At 33.3% G+C, this 24,730-nt stretch overlaps 1 protein-coding gene across 1 annotated transcript; it reads right to left on the bottom strand.

The window, feature by feature from the left end:
• Nucleotides 1-258: 258 nt before the first annotated feature.
• On the bottom strand, nt 259-22,205 carry Nup154 (nuclear pore complex protein Nup154). The gene is made up of 22 exons (XM_088227513.1): nt 22,056-22,205; nt 21,590-21,758; nt 20,277-20,421; nt 19,301-19,534; nt 18,727-18,911; nt 18,154-18,425; nt 17,909-18,040; nt 16,625-16,758; nt 13,551-13,754; nt 11,633-11,799; nt 11,051-11,195; nt 10,159-10,394; nt 6,511-6,721; nt 5,161-5,275; nt 4,924-5,080; nt 3,418-3,692; nt 3,039-3,201; nt 2,666-2,925; nt 2,289-2,505; nt 1,501-1,735; nt 1,045-1,165; nt 259-696 (listed from the first exon to the last, which is right to left on the bottom strand). Exons 2-22 carry the CDS (start codon nt 21,740-21,742, stop codon nt 444-446), a joined length of 4,014 nt encoding a protein of 1,337 aa, XP_088083639.1. The 5' UTR covers nt 21,743-21,758; nt 22,056-22,205; the 3' UTR covers nt 259-443.
• Nucleotides 22,206-24,730: the final 2,525 nt, after the last annotated feature.

Below are 24,730 nucleotides of genomic sequence, written 5' to 3'. Positions count from 1 at the left end.
TGCACTTTATCCAGCACTATATTTTAAGTTAGTTTATATGACAGCTATGTGTTGCAAAAATCTATTGCAAAAGTAATTAAATATTATAAATAAGAAGGCAATTCATTAATCTAATCTAAATAGACCAATCTCTCTCAGTTTTTACCTTACACTCATCCAGGTTCTTGTTCATATGCATAACTGTATTCTTCATATAATATGTAAGTGATCATAAATCAATTCCAGTGATTTTTCAGGTAAGTAAAAAGAATAGAATTAGTTTTATTCAAATAATTTATTTACAAACTCATTGATGCATTTGATTGCGAATAATGTAATTTATTCAAAAAATTGTATCTTAAAAACGTAACATTAAAAAAAATAGAGTTTATGTACCTAGTTATTTAAAGAAAATTGTTTAGGGATTTATGGAATCTAATGTAAAAAAAGGTTTGAACAAAAAATCATTCCATTCTCTCGAGTCTTGTTTGTATCCCCTTCAGTATTTTGACTAGTTCTTCCGTATCAGGCTTCGTGTATAAGGCGTTAAGGGAACTTGAAACTAAATCTTGGCACTTGATGAGAACTCTTCTACGGTGATGGGAGCTGAGAGGCACTGAATTACTGACGACATGATCCATGAGCACTGCAGCAGCTTCTATTAGATGTAATTCATTACCTTCCGAAAGCCAAACACGTTCGTTTAGACTTATCAGTCTAAAAAGAGAGAGAAAATAATATTATTAAGACCATTTACAGAAGTTGAACACTAATCATCACTTTCATTGAATCATCACTTTCTACCAACCCCAGGAAGCAATTAAGACCAAATTAGTACCGGACCATTAGAATAGTTAATCGAAGAAATTCCCGAAGAATTAATCAGTGTGATTTCGGTTTTTCAAACTGATTATGTAACGTTTTATTTTTCCATTAAAAATACAGCTCTCATTCAAATATATTCTAGGTTATCACATAAGTTTCTGTTAGTTTACTTATTTAATAAATATAATGATCATTGTAATTGTACAATAATTTTTAATAAGGTGTAAACAAATAGATTACCTTGTATAAATATCAATAAGCTGTTCCATCTGGACGTCGATATCAAGAAGAGTTTTGGCAACCATTCCTGGTTCGGTTGCCAATCTACAGCTTTGTAATTCTAATTGTTTAAGAATGAATGCTGAAAAAAATGATAATGGTTTTAAAAAACAGATACCTGGTTTTGACTTTACAAAATGTAAGTAACAAGAGGCAATAGATGACTTCATTATAAAACACATTGTTAATATTCGTATCTCTTCATGATTAATTATAGGCATATCTTTTTAAATATCTTGCTTGTTGAGATCAACAAGATTAAATGAGAAAACAAGGTAAACCTGACCATTATATAATAAAACTGTTGGCCTTGCTACCTGTCTATATCATAGCTTAATGATGTTATATTAATTAATTATTCAACAGTTAGAACAATGAATTTAATTTTGACAAGTAAGAAGTACAATTGAAACTTACCAAGTGGAAAACAATGGCCAGAACTGACGTATTCCTTCCCCAAAGTAGTTATTTTGCTAAGGAGACCTCTGATTTTGTCTTCATTAGAAATGGCTCCCTTCATGTTGTTGATTTCATCTTGTATAATGTTTGTCCATATGTTCTCAACCAAAAGAGGGTCATTATGCCCAGAACAATGAACTATGGCAAGCTTGCATTCCCAGAGATCAAACTTATCCGCATAATCTTCATATAACTGGAGAAAAAAAATAACGCAATTGAGCAATGCAAATACATTAGATTTTCTATTTAGAATAATGTCCCCTCATTGGAATGTCCCATGCTAAAAGGCTCATACATTATTAAAGCAATGTTAAAAATGCACAAAATAAACAAAAAAAACTTAAAAACTAAATAAATAAATATAAATATCGTGTAGATATTGAGCTCGAAAGCAAGTCACTTTTTCCACCCGAATCAGCTCTGGGCAGCCTAGCCATAAAACTTGTAGGATTATACGTACTTCATCATCATTCCTTTTCCACACTCAGTGGTGCATAGGGCACTGCATTGGTACACCAAATGCAGCATATTTTGATCATCTTTACATGAAGGTGCCAATCCAGGGACAGTGAAATATTAAAGTGAACTACCTTTAAAATAAATATTTCACATCGAACCAGTCAGGAATTGAACCCGGGACGTCAATCACGGTTGGCAAATAATGGCTAACCACTACACTACTAGACGGGCTGATCTCCGCTTGTTTCCAGTGCTGAAGAAGATCTTTATAGAGTGATCTTGTTTACCTTGGTGATGTCCAGCAAGGCAGAGTTGAGGTGCTGGTGGGCATAGGGTGGTAGGCGTGGGTGCTGCAGCAGGCGGCGCTGCAGGCGTGCCACTTCTGCGCGCTCCTCTAGCTCGCGCAGCAGTCGGCCCGCGCCGGGTGACGCTCCTGCGCCCCCGCGCAGCAGCACCACGGCTCGCGACAGCCAGCTGCAGCGCTGCGCCAGGGACACTGCGGGACTGGACAAGTACACCTTGTTAGAAACTTCCACCATTCATTGTATTGCTGCCATAGTCTTGTGCGCACTTTACTAGCCGATTATGATTATTGACAAATCATTAATCTTTTAATGCAAATTCAAAGAGATTTTTATAAAATAAAATGAGCATATTTTCTTACTGTGGTTTACTAGCCAAGCTGTCCAGGATCCTGGCAGCTGCAGCGTGATTGCCACTTTTCTCGTAATACTTCCAGAGAAGGTCGTAAACATGGATGGCGTCCGGATTGTTTTGTGTGGTCCTGATAATGAAGGCCTCCAGCGAAGGTTCCGACACAGCGATGAGCTCCCCGTATAGTTGTTTGGTCAACATCCACTCATACACGGCGACGTGCAGCAACTCATCAGGATAAGATAAACAATCCATAAGTAGTTTTCGTGCCTATAAAATTAATCATAATAATTAGCTTGATGGGCACTGTTGGGTTAAAATGAGGAAGTTCAGTAGTTTTTTAGATTATTTTTTTATATTTGTTAATAGTAATACTTAGTTACCTGATAGTTGGCATCTGCCGGGGACAGGCTGGGCAGGTCCTGGAAGGTGGCAGGGCCGGGGGAGGAGGCTGCGGGGGATGTGTGGTGTCCCTCGCTGGCCCCTGCGCTACTCTGCTCAAACAGTTGTTCCAACACGTTGGTTACTTCGCGGTACACATCCATTCTGGACAAAGAAAAAAGTCATTTGTATCAATAATCTTACAATAATGGTAAATATATAGGAGCGAAATATCATGTAATTACAGTATGTTTTTTTACAATACAAATTGTTAGGAGTTTTTTTAAAATAAATATTTCAGGTCAAGCTCACTGGAAATTGAACCCAGAATCTCAATCAAGCGCTAACTAGATCACGGCATCACAACAAAAAAAAAGTCACCTTTTATAGAAAGCTAAATATCCTTCTTGGTCGTGGCTGGGCTGATTGTTCCTGTAGAAATGCAGGCCAACCTTATTGGGGTCCATCTTGTCTGCGCAGGTCACACACAAGTCCACCACTCCTCGGAAGAAGCCCGCCTGACCGAGCTTAGAGCACACTATGGGAAGGTTGACGTGTGGAGCGACATCCTTACACAACTTCAGCGCGGAGTTTAACATCTCTTCTTTTTCATGAGGGCTGCACTGCTGGTTGGCAAAAAGAAGGATCTCGTTTGCCTAAAAATAAGATTTAGAATTATGTAAATACATAAGTAATATCTTAAACATTCAGAATTCTTGGCGGAAGTTTGTTGTATTTTATTAAAAAAATAAAAGATGAGTAATACACAGAGACCAGTTTCATCGCTTTTGAGACATCTTCGAGAATGATAAGTTAAGATGTATCATATATATATATAGTAGAACTTTGTTATTACGAGGAAGATGGGACTGACTGAATTTGGTCATAAACACTCGTAAACAAATACATACATATAGTTTATACAGATAATAAAAAAATATATATTTATAATAAATGCTTGCAAAAATACTACTTTTAAAATTTAAAATGCAGATAAATAAACATTCTTACTTTTCCACAATATCTACACTGTGAATAAGATTTTTTACACTCCTCAAGATGCCCTGAAAGACTACAATATTGAGTTTAAAAATGTGAAGAGTGTAGTCACAGATTCAGCGTGTTACATGACTAAATGTGTTGAGACATAGAAGGTGGTTTTGGGTGATTTATAATTATAATATGTAGTTTATATTCAATGTTTTTAATGTCGTATTATTGAAAAATAAATATTTTAATGCAAAAAAACAATGCCTTTGACTTTTATTATCAACCCGTGTAAAATTGGTTCTAAAAAATAACACCGCTTTAGCAAAAAAAATTGTGCAGCGTGTGAAGCCTTCTTGGACAGACTCGATGCTTTTTTGTAGCCACCTTTAGCGCGGATGCGCTAAAGGTGGCTTCATCGAACAATAACATTTTTTAAAAAAAGATTGAAATGTTTTTACAATATAATGAGGTTTTTAAATTTCAAAAATCAAATTGAAAAAATTACAGAATTTTTAATTGGTAACACTTTGAGTGCCGACCCCTGTATAATCATATGCATAAAAATATAATATAATGGATTGTAGAAAATTATTTATATTAGAAAAAAAATAATAATTTTCAAATAAAAAAAGGTTCCCTGGATTTAACACATCATTGTGTACTAATTTTAAATGTATACATTTAACATGTGTAAAATAGAATGAATATGTTTACATAACATTACTAAACACATTGCACATAAATATGTGCGATACATAACTATATAAACATTGTCGATAATTTTCATTCAAGTGACAACTTTTAAGTGAGCATACACTAAAATAATAAATATAACAGGAAATTACTACATAATTAAACGCTACTTATTATAATTATTATGACATAAAAAATAATTACCTTGGAACAAGCAGCATCTTCATTTCTATAAAGATTGGGGCAAACTTCTCTCAATTCACTACTGATACTATCTACAGATGCGTTGTCTGTTAAATATTGATTTATTAAACTTAAAATTAATAGCCCAGCTATTTCCTGGCCACCCAAAAATAACTCCCTGAAAAACATGAGAATATAAGTATCAATTCCTTTCCTCGGATAATTTTATGAATAAATTAAATGTAGTAATGAGGGCACCTAAAACTAGCTGGAAGAAGTGCACTTTGCTGTTCCTGAGGTAGAGATGCGGCAATAACGTGAAACTGATGTTCGCACAGTATTTTCCAGAGACTTAACATTTCACAGGATCCATCTACAAGAAAAGAGCTTTGTATATTGAAAAATGTCAATAAGAAAGTTTGGCGCTAGCCAAAATGTTATTTTTTGATATTTTCATGGACCATAATAACAACTAAAAAATTTAATTCTCTAAAATATACCAAATAAAAAAGGCTGAATAGTGCAGAGCCAATTTTACCACATAAATGGAATGAAAAACACTTTATTTTCGTAAACCAATATAAAAATGACTAATATATACATTAAAAAAATAATTTTAAAATGTTCCTAAAAAAGAACAAAAAATGGTAAGAGAGAAAAAAAAAGAATGAATAAATGTACATAGAAAAAGAATTGTTCAGTACTACGGGAAATAGCGTAAAAAAATGTTTTCTTACACATGGTAAAAATTAGAGTATTAAATTGTATGGCGAAGTTTCTTGAAAATTTATGAAAAAATAAAGTTTCAATAAAAATTAACTACTTTGAACGACGTCATTATTTCTTCCAAATCAACCAATGATATAGTGTTGTGATAGATTTCCGGTTTACGGGAAGCCAATTCACCAATCAGCAGAACTCACCGAAGAGAACTTCCGAGCTTTTTGTATTTTTTTCATAATGAGGAAGTTCAGTGCTTTTTAAAAAAAATAAATTATATGTTAATCAACTATTATTATCAGCGCTATGATTTTTTAAAGTTTTGTATTTTACATCAGAGTTTCTCTTTCGCTTATTCTCGATCAGTTCTTCCCATTGGTCCATTGACGGCAAGCAAACTGGAAATCTTCCATAACTCTCTTATCATTGGTTGATTCATATAAACTAATGACATCGTTGAAAGTAGTTTATTATTTATTTATTTTTTCTACACTTTGGGGAAACTTTGCAATACAATTTAATGCTCCAATTTTTACCTCAGACAAGAAAAATCAAATTTCCCGCAGGGCTGAAGTTCTTCATTAGAAAATTTAAAAAAATCATAGCGCTGATGATACGATACACATTATTTTTTTTAATTCGGCTTAGTTTGATAGTTTATATTTTTTGAAAACCACTGAGCTTCGTTATTGAAAACATTTTAAATACCCATGTTGTAATCATTTATAAACTTGTTTTTTTGAGAGAGTTAGGATTTTCTTTGTTTCAGTGGTGCAAAACTAGAAATTTTAATGTATTTTAAAAAATTTATTTATCAATCATACAATTTTTTTAAAATACTAAATTATAAACATACATTATAATCCTAAATTACATTATTATACTCACTGATGAAGATTCTAAGAGCGTCTAATGATTGTTTTTCTTTCATAAATATATCGTCCTTTCGTGTAGAATTGTGATTAGAGTCGTGCATCATACTTGTTCTGTTCAGAACTGTTCCAGCGGAGACGACAGAGTTTCTGTCCAAGAATGATTTGACGCCATACAGATACTGTAGTACTGATGAACAATCTGCACTGGTTACATTACTTGATAGCTGTAATAAAGAAACAAATTTAACCTGAGGTACAGTCCATTTAAAAATCGAACGTTTTCAAATAAAGTATTCTAGTGTGTCTACTAACACAAACGAAATTAGTATGTTTACTTGGTTCACCGACAGGAACTAACATAAACTTATTAAACATTCCAACACACTGTACACTTTTTAAAGGCATAAAAGTTTAATTAAGGTATGTTCTTTATACTTTTGTAGCCAGATAGAGCTAAAACCTCAGAGTAATAATGCGTAACCTAGAGAAAAGCCCTATCACTGTTTCATAGAACGCAAGCGATGTTGGTTTGTTGGTTAGCAACCATTTTGTTTTGTTTGACAACAAACATATAACGGTTCTGTTGGATGCTTTTGCCGGTGTGATTGGCTTTGTTTGTAAATAACTTGGATATTTATGTTATAATAAATAAAAATTGACTATGATGAATTGCAGTATGTTTGGTTGCAGCAGTAGGAGCATCAAAGGTGTTAAAGGAGTCAGTTTTCACAGGTAATTGATTTCAAATATTTTCCCGTGATTTACATTGATTTTTGGGATTTATTTTTGGCAAATATTACAAAACTCCGATTAAACCAATCCTGACATATGCCTCTGAAACCTCGGTTATGATAAAAAAAATATTGAGGGAACCATTGCAGCTTTCGAAGAGGAATCCTCAGAGTTATCCTATGGGCTTGTGAGAGAAAACAACCATTGGCGTCGTCGCTACAATAGAGAGCTATACGATATCTATTGAGCGCCCGATGTAATCAACTCCATCAAGGTGGTAGAGGTGGTAGGCTGGCCATTTAATTAGAATGCACGACGAAAACCCCATAAAACGCCTAACTCTTTCTGTGCCACAAAGACCTCAAAGACCAGGAAGGCCTAAAATGCGATGGATGGACTGAATCAGCGCAGATATGACAATGTTGGATGTGAGGAACTGGAGAGGAAGGGAAGCAGACTGGCAAGAGTGGAGGAGACTCCTGGATTCAGCTAAGGCCTCCCCAGGGCTGTCGTGCTTATGATGATAGGTCACAGCCAATGAGGGCAATGATGAGTTTTCGGCGCCATATAACAGAAGGAAAACCCTTGACCTCCAGTAGGGGGTTAGGCGAGAGGCTAATAAACTCTCCCAGTAAAACACCATTATAACGAAACCGAATACAGAGCCTCGGACTGCTACTGAACCTTGGAAACGACCTGGCAAAGGAATTATGGACTTCCTCCTACAATTCCATATCCCGCCTAGTGAAAGCAACAATGACCAACACAAGAAGCCAAGTTTAGGATTCAGCACAGCTTCTATAAGTTGCAAATTGGAAAATGGCTGCTGAGGACAGGCAGAGTTGGAGGCAAAAGTTGAAGGAGGCCAAGGCTCGATTTGGGCTACAGCGCCATTCAAGAAGAAGTTAATATTTTCAGTATAGAATATAAATTAAAAAAATAAATGGTATTTTCATCAGTGCTTCACAAAAAAAAAAAACAATTTTTGACTTCTTTTTTAAATACGTAGTGTTCCTGACTCCACTTTTTATTTCCTTTGTTCATTTCATTAAAGAAAAATATTCCTCTGTAAGTATAATGATGTTGTGCTCTAGTTGTTTTTAATTTTGGAATTAAGATGTTACCAGTTGTTTTAGGTCGCATTTGTGATTTAAAAACACTGCTATATATGTTGTTTTTACAGATTTGAAACCATTTTTTTTCAAATAACGATTTTATATCTAGAACCCTGAATTTCTTTAACAATGGGAAAAGTAGACGGTTTTTTAAATTTATCTTTTATAATTAATTAATTTTTGTATTTTTTCAACCGGTGAATTTTTTTTTTTCAAAGCACCACCCCATCCGATTATTCCAAACTGTAATATGGATTGGGCTAATGCAAAGTAAATTGATTTTAATATTTCGATAATTAATATATTTCTTGATCTAATAAATAAATACAGTAAAACCCCGTAAATTTTTAATGCTCTTTTTTTCAGTAATTCGGAGGCAATTATCATTATGGAGCTAACATCCTTCATTGCATTTTGTAGTGTGGATACAAATATTTATAGGAGGTATAACTTGTTCGTTCAATGTGAAAGTGATGTAATATGTTTTTTCAGTGTTCAGAGACAAAATATTATTATTAAACCATTCTTTTAATTTATTAATATCTATATTTGATTTTATATTTCCTTCATCCCATAAAGATCCTCTTATAATGAGTACGGTGTCATCAGCATATGAAATTATATCACCATTCATCTTCTGTATAGTAAAAACATCATTAACATAGATAATAAATAAAATAGGTCCAATTACTAATCCTTGAGGTATTCCAAAATCTGAACAGATTATTTCATTACTAAAAGTATCATTACTATCTCTTGACATTCTTTTAAGTAACTTTGGAACCAAGATATAATATTTCCACAAAGACCAATTTTAATTAATTTATTAATAAGTTTATGGTGAGATTTACATTAAAATACCCGAACACTTAAGGTGAGTTTTTTATTTATTCGCATATTAAACCTCTAGTTTATTATCAGTATAATGTAGTTTTTACTTATAATTACATATTTTGTGTGTGATTACGTTTTGTGTTAACTAAAAGAGATAAAGATTCACCATTTCCTTCCAGTAATGCATAGGACACTGAATCGGAATTTCAATTGCAGCTTATCTTGATCATTTTTGTTTCATAGAAGGTAAAGTGACCAATCTTATGCTTCAGGTCCAGGAACTATGAAACATTGCAATATAGAACCACCATGAAATTCAATATATCACGCCCACCCTGCCAGGAATCAAACCTAGGACCTCAAGCATGATAGGCGAATGCGTCAACTACCACACTAATTAAGATTCCTCTGGAAACGGAGCTGTAATGTCGTGTTACATTAAGCAAAAAATAAGTGATTTGAAATACAGGTAATTAAAAACCAATTTTTTTTATTAATGAAAATAATCATGTAATTTATATTTATAAAAAAAAACTCATGTGACATCATAGCCAACACAAGGGTTAAGAAGGCTTTTCGGTTTTAGAAACCTTAATTTTTTTACGTCATGTATAATAAAAATAATAAATATTATTTTTAAAACAGATTTAAATGCATCAACATTTTTAAACAATCAAACTTCTTACCAAGCTCTCTCCTATACCCTCTTTATAAATATACGTACATTTTTTTACTTATGCACCCATACATACGCACCATCGCATACACACCATTACACACGCACATACACAAACATGAACACAAACGTCGCACACACAATTATGTAAACTCTCTCCTTCTATATTACGTATCATTAGAATAACAGTGGATTTTTAAAAATTTATTGTAGTAGTAAAATATTTCTACTTATTGTTGTGTAGTCGCTGTAAAAATCCCCGATAAAATAAAACAAGTAAAATAATATAACAATGGCCACACACCAGCTGTTTGTTATCCACAGTGGACTGGATCACACACTTCATCTGCCAGAGTGGGCGGAGGATACGGCCCACGTATATGTAGAGACCCTCGTGGCGTGCGCTGAAGGACAGGAGCTGTGCGGCGGGGGGCAGCGGGGGCGAGGGGGGCTGCACGGCGGCCTGCAGAGATTGGTGGACGTTAGCGGCACTGCGCCCTACCGGGGTGGACACCTGGCGCGGGTTGAACTGCGGGGAAGCTGGTAGGAATAAAGAAACAATAAGACATACGCAATGGCCACTTAAACCAGCCATTGACAGGTCATAAGCCCTGTAAATGCCTAGACTTCCATATTACCTACTTTAAGGTATTCTTCATCCCTGTTGTAATTTGTAAATAAGACATAATGTATGATAATTAGGGATTCATAGTTGTGTTTTTGACCATATGAGACTGATTTTTATAGAAAATAAAGAAAAATGTTTTTTTTGCCTAAAACTAACAAAAAAGAAAATGTCATATTCAAATTTAACTTTCAGAAATAATTAAATTTGTTTATTTTTTTATACTTTCTGGCTTCTTAAATTGGCTCCATGTGCAATATTCATTACAAAGATGCTTGTTTTATGCTCGGGGAATCCAGAGTGTTAGTCGTGTCTCATTTACAAAGCGGTACACACTAAAAAAATAGTTATACCACTGCGCGTTCACATAGGTTTTCTCAAGCATTTATACTGTTGTCCATTTAATAAATTTATGTGTTTGTCCAGTCAGTTTTTTAACGCATCAACTGAAAAGCATTAATCACTTACCCGGGAAGGCTATTCAGTTGATATACTCACAAATCGTTTGTCAGTTGGGGTTGGATATATTTATATATATATATATTGAGAGTTTCATAAAAGCATAACTCACTGGGGTATTGTGTTGTGTTGGAAGGGATGAGGGCAGGTTGCCCCCCATAGAGAAAGTAAGCTCGAGTAGCGGCCTCAGCGATGAAGTCCTGACCACCGCATGCCAGCACTAAACATGTGGCGCATGCTTGTTCCTCACGCTGCATCTGTGGCAGCGAAAAAAAATTATTAAAACTTTATTCCAAAAGAAAAGCTTAACAAAATGACAGGTGCCGTAGCCAGTTGCAAGAAAAACAAAAAAAATAAATTTTCTTATTGGTCTGGGTGTTGTGGTATGTTTTTCATAAATTCCTTCCATATCCTTTCTTTCCCATCTGATGACAAGTCAATAAATAATAAATACAATAAATAAGATATTGTTAAATTTAGCTTCGGCCCGAATATTATGTATTACGGAAGGTGGACTCTTCTTCTTCTTTGTGTGCCATTTCAGGTCCTTCCAACGTCAGTAATCACTGTGGCAAATATTCTAGCCATAGTGATATCTTGGGAAATGTTACTGGAGTGGTTTCAAGTTGCTTTCTCCGGGGATTTTCTGTAGGGTTTTGTGGCCCAGAAGATTCAACTAGGCGACATAATTTACCTGGAAGAAGGCCTTAAGCTGAGGGGAGTCAGTCCCTTGTGCATCCAGAAGGAGCTGGCGTAGGAGATCCACAGGCTGCAGCTGCTGCACCAGGTGAGCCCCGGAGCCCGTGAGGACGACCCAGCGTATGGGGCCACACATGTGTTGCGAGGCGACCGATGGAGAACCTGTCCCACATAATATATTAACGCAAATCTACAATGAAAAAACAGAAAAACAATGCTAGTCTTTCTGTAAAAAGAATTGTCAGCAACAGTAAATCGTAGCAACATGAAATTTAGAGACATTTGGAGGCATTTTTTGACCAACTGTGCTATTTTCAATTTAAAGATTACCCAAATTAGAATGAATTACGTAAACTCTTACCAAACAGTAGGACACTACGCTAAATTTAGAATCAAATTGCATTTCTTTTAACCTCTGGCAGATTTTTTTATTTAAAAAATTCCTAATAGTTTAGTAGTTATTGCTATGTTAGTTTGAACATACATTACATTTCAAAGGGTGTTTTTTATTAGTGTAGGATATAAATATCATTTGCAAATACATTCTAAAAAATAAGACTTACAATAAAAACATTTATATGACATACATAAATTTAAACATATCGTCGGGTTTCTGGCATAAGCTGGTAAATAAATTTCACAAGTTGCAAGATATTGAACTTTTAAAGTTAAAAGCTCATCCCTAATTTATAAAATAAGAAATATTTTAATTTTTTTTTTTTTTTTTTTTTTTCATAAAGATTATTTAATGCCATTTATGAAGACAACTCATTTTTCAAAAAATTATAGTTACCAACTTATGCCAGAAACCCGATGATATGGCATCTGAGATGACGTAATGAAAAGACGTATCAACATGTTTGTAGAGCATACCGAGGTAGAAAGAGATAGAAGAAAAGTTAAGTATGCCGTCTCGATATGTACAGATGAAGATAGCGTTTATAATTGCGGCCCAACTCACTCAGTATAGATAGATATAAACTCATTATTTATATTTAAAGCATTAACTTTGTGGTCAAACATTTTACTAAATGTTATTAAATATTTGTACATAGTTATCATCGAAATAGCATTTCCATAAGAAGACATTGTTAATTAAAATATTATTAGAGTTTAATATTTTACTCTCAATGTTATCTAAAAACATATCTGCAACTAAAGGGCTTGTTGGACTTCCCATCGCGAGTCCTGAAGGTTGGTTATAATATTTATTATTAAATTGGAAATAATTTTGATTTAAGCAAATGTTAAACAAACGACTTAAATCATTTGACATGTTTTCTTGTAAATCCGATGATTTTAGGATATCTTTAATAATTGCTTCTGATGACTTTAATTTCGTTTAATTGGTGTCCTGACGAAGAGACGGGTACGTCTCGAAACCGGTAGACATAGAAAAGTCGGTGAGTCATTATTTATAATTAATTTTATTCATCAGTTATTATGAATTCATTTCCACAGATATGTGGTTTAACGAAACGTTATATGTACTTTAAAATTCATATTAAATATCATAATGTATTAATTTGACAAATTGTATACATATTTTATTATCATTCTGGAATATTTTATATGAACCTTAAGAGGTTTGGAATAAGAAGATTTTTATTTTATTTTATGTTGTTATTTTTTGTTTTAAGTCTTCTTAGAGGTAAAGTGTTTATTCTGGGGAGCCGAGTTTAACTGAGCAAGTGAGACACAAGCAGCTGTGCTTTGCTGCTGTGATATGCTGTGCTTAGTTAAATTACTCAATGTTTTTAATACTATATTTGCAATAATAATTAGGGAAATGAATAGTAATTGTTAAAGAAGTTATTACTTTAGTCGTATAGTCTTCAGCGCACAGATTTTCTTTATTTACACCAAGACTTTTTATTTACTGATATTGGAATGTTTTAAGTATTTGCACTTACTGGCAATTTGCAGGGAAGGTGAAAGGTTAGTCACAGGCGGAGGAACAGCCCTCTTGAGGGCCCAGCATGGACCATCCAGGGGCAACATGGCCGCCTCCTCCCGTGCGCCACCTCCTGGCCCCCGCGGGCCTGCCCCTAGGGCCCCACTTAGGCACCACAGCAGCTCGCTGTCGGCGGGGGCTGATGATATCATTAATGCCGTTCCTGAGTAAGAAAAACGAGGTTATATTTGCAGTTAAAATTTTTAAAACTACTGTTAATGAAATTAAACACGTCATTCCATTTTAATCAGCATTATAATTTATGTTAGTAAAAATGAGTTTAATATTCTTTACTAACATAAGTTGAAATAAAAGTTAATCCTTTAATTATAAAAATTAAATTTGACGATATGCATTATAATTATTTAAGCAAACAGAGGAAATTTGAGGATACACTGTTTGATCACCATTTCCTTATCCACACATAGTGTTGCATAGGGCACTGCATTGGTACTACAATTGAATCATATTTTGTCAATATTATTACATGGAAGGTAAGGTGATCAGTCTTGCGCTTCTATTTCCAGTCCACGGACAGTGCAATTTTGCAGAGTTATTTAACCTTTAACCCTTTGTAAGGCAAATTAATTATTTCAGAATTTGAATTACAAATGTTATATTTTAAAATACTTATTGCCCACAAAAAAATGAATAATATTTTTTAGATTTTCATAAAAACTAAATTTTTCATCGGTCAATATATTGACCAATGATTGTTTAGAGTGTTAGAAAATAAATTTATATCATGAAAATACACAGATATTCTTTAATACAAGTATAAATATCAGTAATTACATTTTTTTACAACCGTTTTGATGAAATAGTTCAAAACATAGTATGCACAATGGCACATTGCGTTGTTTACGCATATAGTGTTATTTTTATTTATTTATTTTACAGAAACAAACAGTCGACAATGATATAACAACATAAAAAAGATACGGTTTAAAGATAGACCAACAAAGTCTCTAAATAAAAAGTAAACATATTAAATTGTGGTACAATAAAAGGGTGTGTTTATGTGAATTTGTATGTTAGTAAGTGTAGAGGTGTGTTTGTGTGTATTTGTGTGGGATTGTGTATAAATGATTGTATAGTGATTTTAAGTATATTAGGTGTGAAATAATTGTACAAAAAAAAGACAATATAAATAAGAGTACAGAGAGAGAACTTTGACATATAGTCACTGCAACATTTTATTAAGGTCCGATTCTGCTTTTATTAGAATAGGCGGGGATGTATAATTTTTTCATACATAAATACGGCAATCTTTGATCCATACGTATTTATGATCTTTCACTTTAGCAAGTTCCCTTGTTTTTTTTATGGGGATCTTTATTTCGTTTAGTTAAATGATGGTTAAGATAAACGTTTCCATCACCTCCCAATCCTAAGTCACCAGTTTTAAGAGCTTTTCTCTTTTTGGATCATTCACCGTACTACAAAAGACACGACGACGACAAGTTCCCTTGCCAATCCAGTGTTGAATATCTTGGCTAATATTTTGTCGTATACGTTGTCGGCTTTGGGGTTTTTACTTTTATAATTTTGGATCAGTTCATCGGCTAAATGACTTCAGAAAAATAATTGTGAATTGTTGCTTATATGGAGATATCTCAAAATTTTAAGAAATCGTTATAAAATCAATCAATAATTATAAAAAGTCTGAAAAAACAAGTAACAAAGAATGCTGAAAATTTTTCACATAATTTTGTATAAAATTTTCAAAATGTTGGGTCTACTAGGGCAGGGCGAAATCACAAATTTACTATTTTTCCAGGAATAATAATAATTCAAAAACATTTCCGATCCCAAACGATTTGATAAAAAATTAAAACAAATTATGATAATACATTACTATCTCAATCGAAATAACTCAAATACTATTCCACAAAGTGATCATTTGTATTTAAAAATATTTTTTAAAGAAAATGCAGCAACTTGAACATTTGAGGTTATATCATTAGACACGAAGCTAAAATATGGCAAAAAGGAATACCAAGTTAAAAATTTACATCTAAAATATTGATAAATGAATATATAAATGTATATTTAATAATAATTAACATACCTTTTCTCAAAAATCACAAAACAGCCTTCAAAATTCCACTCCAAAGAAGAGACGCTAGCTAGCTGTCAGTCGCACGCGCACACGGGCAATGGTCAATATTATGACGCGGGCATAAACACATGGATTTCTAGGTAACCGTGCCAACTTCACACGGTTGGAACAATAACTTAACCAACAACCGTTCTGGACAACGTATTGATGAAATTTCTATGAGCGGTATTGGAAATATTACCCTTAGAGCAACTGGTTAATATACTAACCAATTTCGGGCTTTGCCCTACAAAGGGTCAACCTAATATTTCACATCCCCCTGCCAGAAATTGAACCCAGGACCTATAGCATAGTAAACGAACACGCCAACCACTACACTACGAGGTGGACTTACCTCCACTCGGTTCCCCTTTTCAGGATTTTTACCTGAGAGTAGCCAATGAGTCGAAAACACTCGTCCGGGATACTGATTAAATTTCCACACACAAAACTGTATTCTTCATCTGCCTGGACAAAGATATAATACGATATATATAAAATATTATAATTTGTACTTCTAGTCTCTGCTCTAGCACGCGCTCCGACTACTTGACGACTTAAACAAAGCTGTAGCAGTATGTTCAACTTTCTCACTCCAACTGACTGTGTAATGACTCTTCAGTCACACCTACATACGAAGCATAATGGCTTATCTCGTCAAATGCCTATAACCTATAGGTATAGAGCCCAGCAGAATAGAGAAGTTAAGAAAATGATGCCTTTATTTTGAGCGGGTCGTGACTGGCAATTAATACAAAATATAAAATTAAGTTTATTACCTCATATGAATAATATTAAATCCAATATTATAAATCAATCAACAATTATTTTTATTATCGTATTCCGTTATATCCTAATATGACATGCATCAATTAAAGTAATCAATATTTTAGGAAATTAGAGGTAATGAAATTGATAAAAAAAATACAAACCGTTATGGTACGTAGCTGTGTGAACCTGTTTAGGCCTCATCATGGGAGCATTTGCAGCAAAACCTGGAGGAAGGCGGACATGAAGGAGAGTGAGGCACCAAGGTCGCTGGCATACTGGGCCATTTTGAGTCATTCTAAAAAGTGTACAAATAATACTTAATTTGCTCGATTGAGACATCGACAAACTTGACATAGTGATATAATGTACAAAAGCTGAAATCTATGTTTTTATTATTGAAACCAAACACTACGTCCTTCAAATCCAACTCCAGAAAGAACTTTCTGACTAACAGATTTGTGGATCAGTGAAATATATATTTTTTAGTGATTTCAACAACGGTATATTTAATTTTCTTTTTATTGAGACCATACTATTATTAATAGAGAAATCAAGTGCAAGGCAGTAGCAGTAGCGCTATCTACTACTACTACTACTACAACAACCATCACGCCATTTCTCCGTAGGGGTAGGCAGAGAGAATGGACCGCCACACACGTCTATCCTGGCATACAATCCTAGCCTCTTCCACATTCATACATTTTGTCATACATGCCCTTCGGTTCTGTCTGCTTTTGACATGACCAGACTTAAGATTTTGGTTTATCTGATCATGCCACGTCCTCGTCTAACGTTGCCGTTCATTTTCACCATATATACTTGTTTTACCATTCTTTCGTCGTCCATTCGTTCTACGTGACCAAACCATCTCAGAGACCCTTTCTTAATCTTATCAATTATACTTGTCTCAGATTTACACTCTCGCCTGTTTCATCATTCGTAACCCTGTCATACATTGATTTCCCACACATTCGTCTAAGAGATCAGCGCTATCTATAAGATTTATACGGCATGTTTAGAATAAAATTTGATTTGCATAATATTGACGTTTTTGGGAAGAAGAATATCCAGAGCCGGCAAGGGAAAATTTGAAATTATTAGTGCCATTCGCCACATCCTACCTATGAAAACTTTCTCTTCAATGGTGGACATAAACACTAAAAAGAGAAACATACTCCAATTATAAAATAATTTGGTTATTTGCGTCTCAAAAATAGAACCATGATTTGAAAAATTGTTAAAAAATAAACAAGCTCAGCTTTGTCACTGAAATTACAGTATTTTATTGTAGTGCAGGACTTAAAACCTTGGTTTTTACCAGCCTTTACTTAGCCTTGCTTGTCACCGCGATCCCCCAACCCCAAGAAAGGTTGTGCGACCCCCTGGGAATCGCGACCCACAGGTTGAAAACAGTGATATAAATTATGTTTGTTTACTGTACTTACTGTACACATCCAGCAGAAAAGTACAACCGAACACCGCACTGCGTTATGGCAACTAAGTTCAGATAGTGAGATTCCCTCTCCTCTATTGGTGATATTGCTATAATTGGCCTAAAGTTTGCTCCTTCCAAGGTCCTAAAGACAGAAAATGAAAGCGGTTTCAATACTTTAGAATGGATAAATATCTTATTTCTAAGGATTTAAAGGTTTTATTTAAGTATGTATTGATATGTCAAAAATAAACTTACTTTACAATTTCCGTAGCTAAATGAACTATTTTAGACTGCGATAACTTTGCGACTTTCTTAATAGAGTCTCCATTGGCACCAAGATCATACATTTCTATGGAGCCCTTTTCACTAAGGGTATAGAGAATATGGCGAGGGTTGTCGACTTCAATACGAATAATGGGATCATCATCATATAAAGCGACATTGAGGAATGATGGCACCAAGAAGGAAAGTGTACCCGTTGAATGGTTAACTTTTTTGCAATGTTTTCCAAACCAGCCCAATTGCGCCTGGAAACAGTTATAAAAACATTATTTGTCAAGAAAAACCACATATTTTAATACTATTTTGTAGACAAACTTTAATGTAATGAATGCAGTAATTTATTGTTCATTTAGTGTTTCGATGGCTGTAGAAAATTTACATTTGTATACACGCAAGTAGAGAATTAAAAACCTAATTGTACTTTTAAAAACTGCACTATCACTCTGGTTAGTGGAGTTTTGATTATATCTAAGCAGCAAGCAGGTGTATAAGTCTATGAAGCTATGTAACAATATTTTATCCAAGCAAGAACACTAGGCAACAAACCTGGTATGTGATTTCATACAAACAACCGTCTTTCCCTCCCATAAAGATTCTCCCAGTACTAGTGGACTGAATAACGTTCATAGAGACTCCGTCAGTATTGAGAACAAATACAGGCTCAGGAACTAGGTGCATTTCTTCTAAAGCTCCGAGTGGACCATTTGATTGAGAATTAGAAAATGTTACTCCTAAAAGAAACAATATTTTTATTTCTTTATAAAAACTGCAATTTATAGCCTATACTTTTGATTTTTTAGCTTCATTTGAAATAATATTAAAGTACAGACATGTTGGAACAGTATTACACTGAATTTATATTTATTTAACTGATTGCGGCAGATGAACTAAATAATCACCGGCAAAAAAAAAATTTTTGAATGCAGAGATTTAAATCTTTATGGAAAATTCATTAAAAAATAATACTAATGCCATTCCAACATTATTTGTAATGGTATATTATAGGAAATATTTGGAATATTTTAAAGTCATTGGCAGAGAGAATTTATCAAAATCTATTTAAACAATGCAGCTTATCAATCAAGAACATATATAAAAACCAAGAGTTAATTGCATTTACCTAAAACAACAATTTCTACAGTTGTTGTTAAAATGAGCAAATATTTAACAAAGTTTTGGAAAACTCCTGGTTTAGGTTTGACCAACCCAACGCTCACAATAACTTCTCCCAAGCCATCAAAATAAGCCACGTCGGTCCCGTGTTCGTATGCCCACACGTAAATATCACTATCTATGGTCAGCCAGGCTCGATTGATTTCTGGGAACAGCCCCAATGTATACTGGCATTCCAGATCTATAAGCTAGCGTTAAGGTTAATCATTGAACATATTATAAAATTTCATCTCTTTTTAATAGATCTAATTAATAATAACAGTCAGTATAGACAGTCATAAAAAATTTGTGCATTCATAGAGTATGCAACTTGTATAATAATATTATTGGAGCCAGTGCAAGTGATATATTCAACTTGAATCATAATAAATTCAAAAGAAAAATCAGCGACAACATGCAGGCATGGTCGTCATGGGTGAGTAGTGATGAGTAAATACAATATATTTTTTTCATTTTATTTTAAATTTACAATGGTAAATATGTACAAACATTTTATTTATGGTTTTCCAAATTCTATTCTTGTATAATATAACTTTATTTATGACACATTACGTATATTGATAATTATAAGTTTGAAATCATTTTTAGTCCAGTTTTAAGTATGTATTATATTATAACTGTATTATTGTATATATGACTGTAGATTTCAATAAACATATAAAAAAAAACAGTGGCAAAGACGCTCGCTTGATGCTTGAGATCACAATATTTAGATATACAAATGAATTATTTTACGTTATAGGTTTAGGCAGGCTCCCATATAGGCATGAAAAGTTCTTATGGAACAGAATTAATTACTAAAGGTTTTGAATCAAATACATGTGATTTTTTGTATTACAAATGACTAAAATAAAAGTCAGCGCTATAAACATAAGAAAAAGGAAGTAAGTAATAAAAATATGTCTTAAATTATAAAAGGATACGTCCGAAATGTTCCATGACTTCTGGGGGAAGTGGAACCTTCCCAACAGTCTTTAACTGTGCTGGGCCAAGTCCGGATAGGTTCTGATAATCAAAATCATTTAGTCCACTCACCGTAGGAGTGTTGACTGTCCCTACTCCAGTCATCTGAAACCATAAGCTTGATAAGACCATAGAAAAGATAAATTATATAAACATTTATTGCAACAGAGATGGAAAACATAATTGGGAAGGGAATATGGAAGTCAAGGCATTTAGGGGCTTATGACCTGTCATTGCCGGTTTAAATGGCCAATTATAATATCAGGGTCATAAGCCCTGTAAATATTAACTTCCATATTTCCTTCTCAAACATTTTCTTCATCTCCAATCCAGTCTTGGTCTAAAAAAAGTTGGACATACTCAAAATATTGTTGAATTAACATTGTTTTAGCCCATTAAAGGAGATTGTGATTTAATTATCACAATTTTCATACTAATAGCACTGCAAAATGAGATAGTTATCATTCGGAGAATACGAAAATAATTCAATAATTTGAAAATGCAATTTTAAAATAATACATAAATATACAAATAACAACTGTTGAATTTGCGAGCACTGGTTGAATCAATGCAATTGCAATTGCAATGGTTTTGGTTGAATAATTAATAAACCATACATAAAAATTAAATTGGACAACTCGATTAACAACTTAGTTGAAAACAGAGTTGTTTAATTTGAATTATAATCATATATTTTTAAATTAATTAACCTTTGTATCAGAATTGCATGTTTTTAAATTTTGTGTCTTTATTATGTATTTTTGGTTTTTTTATGTTTAAAGATAACAATTATATAACAACATAAAAATGAAAAATCTCCTTAAGAGTACTTTACATAGGCCATGTCGATTTGATTGTATGGCGAAGTTTCTCGAAAATGAATGAAAAAAAAAATGTTTTTAATAAAAATGAACTACTTTGAACTAAGTCACAAGTTCTTAAAAATCATTATAATTTTTAAAAAAACGAAAAAAAGGAACATGTGACAGGTATAAAATTATATTTTAAAATTACATAAAGAGTTTTATTTATTTATTTTATTTTATTCAGAAAACATACAGTCATACAAAATAAGTATTAAAAACAACAATTTTTTAACATAAAAAGACCAATTACCAAGATTGTTATTTTACACGATACACTTAATGTTTCTACCTCTCTAATGGAGAAGGATGCTAGTGTTTAGAGAGGTTTAGATTTATTAAAAAAATCCTTAATTAAACAAAATGATGTACTGAATCATTATAATAATATGATTAATTAATATTCATACCTCCACAAACGAGAAAGTTGAGTTGTCAGAAACGATCCTCATATCGAGGGATCGTCCTGCTATTTCCAGAAATTCCATTTGCAAATTCGTATTGTCTTGTGCGCTGCTCCTGTCAGCGTTGATATTATGAGTGGCTACTTTGTAGATAGACATGATGTAAACTGTGTATCTGAAAACAGTAACAATTGAATTAAAAAATAAAGATGCTCCAGAAGAATCACTACATAACTTCAGAACACAGAGAGTAAAAAGACATAAAATTATTCCTGTTCAAATATGTTGCTTGTTATTATTGCTGTATACGGAATCAACAGTACAAACGTAAATATAACATATTCTTGTTAGCCAATATTTTAAACACCGGAACATAGTTAGGCTTCAAAGGTTATGTTACTCGAACTGTCGCTTAATGGACCATAATAATTTTAAGAGGTAGATATTGTTAATAAATTTGTTGTAAACCTACCAAATATTTTAAAAATCAGTTTGTAATCAACATATCTTTATTGAGAAAACATCCATCACAGCCAGTTTCAAGTCCGTCTTCTGTCACTTTTTGAACGGATCTCACGCGGCATTTAAAAGTAAAGAACGAAGAAGAATAACGACAAAATGTGACCATAGACAATATAGACATAGCAACTAGTTGTACGGTTGTATAGATAAAAAAATAAAACAGCGAATGTGGCTCCCGTGTGTGACAAAAAATAATTGAACTTATAACTTAGAACCTTAGAACAATGTTGCGCATGAAATATGGCAGAGAACTTTGAGAAAATTTATAAAAACGTTTTTAAAAAAAAACTAAACCGAAAATAACACTCCTGTTCACGGACAAGCCATGAAAAACATTGTTTTTCAATGCTTTATCGCAGCATATCGATCATTAACCCCTCAGTACCGGAGCGATACTAGCCAGTGGATTATTTTTTTTGCATCAATGGATTCTATGATTTTTTATCATATTTTTACAAAAACAAGAAAAGTTATGTAGTTTACAAAAAAAAATCATGTACTTGAGGAATGACAAAATAAATTTTTGTGTTACATTTACAATCCAAAACTTTAAAAAAATTAAACATTTATCTGTTCAAATAAAATAATTAATTAAGGAATCTTACAAAACAATTTCTATTTTTTAAAAGACCCAAAGCCACACCACACTTCTGGCATTACTTTGATGTACAGCTTACACCTTTGCTGTTTGTCAATCAAGGTAGGCTCATGCCTCTAACCATCATATCTGATATCGGCTATGAGACGCATGGCAGCCAGAGTACGGTTTTGTTTGGTACTGGGTCCTGCTTCATCCGCAAAACAAAAAGGTCGACCTCGTTTTTGAGTTTCATCTCGTAAAGACATAAGCGCTTTTGTAATTTTCGCACAAAATTATATCAAGACCTTGGATTTCTTACCTATTTGACAGGAATGTAATTTGTACAACAGCCAAGCACTAACCACACTCATGTCAATTAGATGAAATACAATTCGAAGATATAATTTTTTGCTTCTTAAGTCTATACGGTAAAACTCTAACACATTGTTGGGGTCAATCCCACCCATAAACCTATTATATTCGGCAATGATAGCGGGACACGGTACATCAACATGGACAGAATCTGCCTGCGACCATCGTCTTACAGTCGTTATAGGGTTGTGTCCCAGATACAACATAAACTGGCTTCCGAACGAACCCGGAGTATCCGAAGAATCCTCTAAATATTCCGTCTCCAGATAGACATCCTCACTGTCTGATTCCCACTCAACATCGAAGATATTGCTTGCACAAAATGCACAAAATCATATTATATACATGTCTTCATAAAATTCCTACATATAAACCAATATATTCGTTTTTAATTAGTGATTTAAATTAGTACCAAATCACCTAGAAAGTTGGTATGTATCTGGCATAGGTACTCGTTAAACACCCTTTGATTACCAATGTAATTCCTGAAGTACCTACATGAATTCATTGATCGAAAAATGATACACAAATAATTATTTAAACATTAAAATTATTTAAATATATTAGTTTTTACATCGATGAAATATTTAAAAAATATTCACAATACGTAAAAGTAATATCTTACCTTATAAAGCAGTTTAAATCCTTGTAACGCCAAGCCAATTTGAATCTCCAAAACCATTGTTTTAAAACCCAAATGACAGAACAAGCGTGGGCTACAAAAAAAAAACATTATTTTTAACATAGAGTATATTTTTGACTAGATGTGTACAAAAAATGAGGTAGGTTGGTTAAAAAACTAACGAGATATTATTATTTTTCTTCGTGTGTGAAAGGGTTAAGGGAGAAATTCATCAAACACGCAAAAACAAACGTACCATCACGCTGTTTCCGTAGGGGTAGGCAGAGAGGCTAGGACGCCATATAGCTCTGTTTTAGCATACAGACCTCGCTTCCTCTACATGCAAACATCTCATGCAGGCGCGCCAATTATTCCGACTTTTGACATATCGTCAAACGTGACAATTTTGCCCAGTTTTAACAAACTTTTACGATATCATATTTTTTTTGTATAGGACTACTCCTATCCATTTTGTTGAATAGTAATACTAATTATTCTGAGCATGTTTACAAGTACAAAACGTTTGCTTTTCTTTTATTTTTGCAATTTTAGAAGACAAAACATGCTGGGCAAAATTATCTCCACTAGTTGAAAATTTTGCCCACTTGGTAATTAACTGTTATTTTTGGTTTTATCATCCTTATCATACGGTTTATTACTACTTTTTGGGCGAAAAAAACTGTTTATGTTTAAACAATAGCATCATTGAGGCATCACTATTATAAAATCAATGAAAAAACCCGGTGGGCAAAATTGTCAACTATTTCCTCAATTTTTCTATACAATGTAGATTTGTGGGCCAGGGTTGGCACATAATTGGATTTTCAACAAAACCAAAGGAGTTTATCTCTAATCCTTTTAATTTGTTTGTGTTTGCCTATGCTTTAGCCAATTAAGGAAGCTTGCCCCCAAAACGATTTTTCTTTAAATGTATATGTAGAAAAAAAAACGATATTATTTTTTTTGTACAGCAGTGCAATTAATTGCTAGATTACCCATACTTTGAAATTGTATTTTTTGTACAGAATTCATAATATTTTCTATGTTTTAT

Source organism: Micrasema longulum, unplaced genomic scaffold (genome assembly GCF_059751315.1).
Source record: "Micrasema longulum isolate JH-2025_06_02 unplaced genomic scaffold, ASM5975131v1 h1tg000508l, whole genome shotgun sequence".
NCBI classification, from domain to species: Eukaryota; Metazoa; Arthropoda; class Insecta; order Trichoptera; family Brachycentridae; genus Micrasema; species Micrasema longulum.
This window is presented reverse-complemented; position numbering and strand designations above follow the sequence as displayed.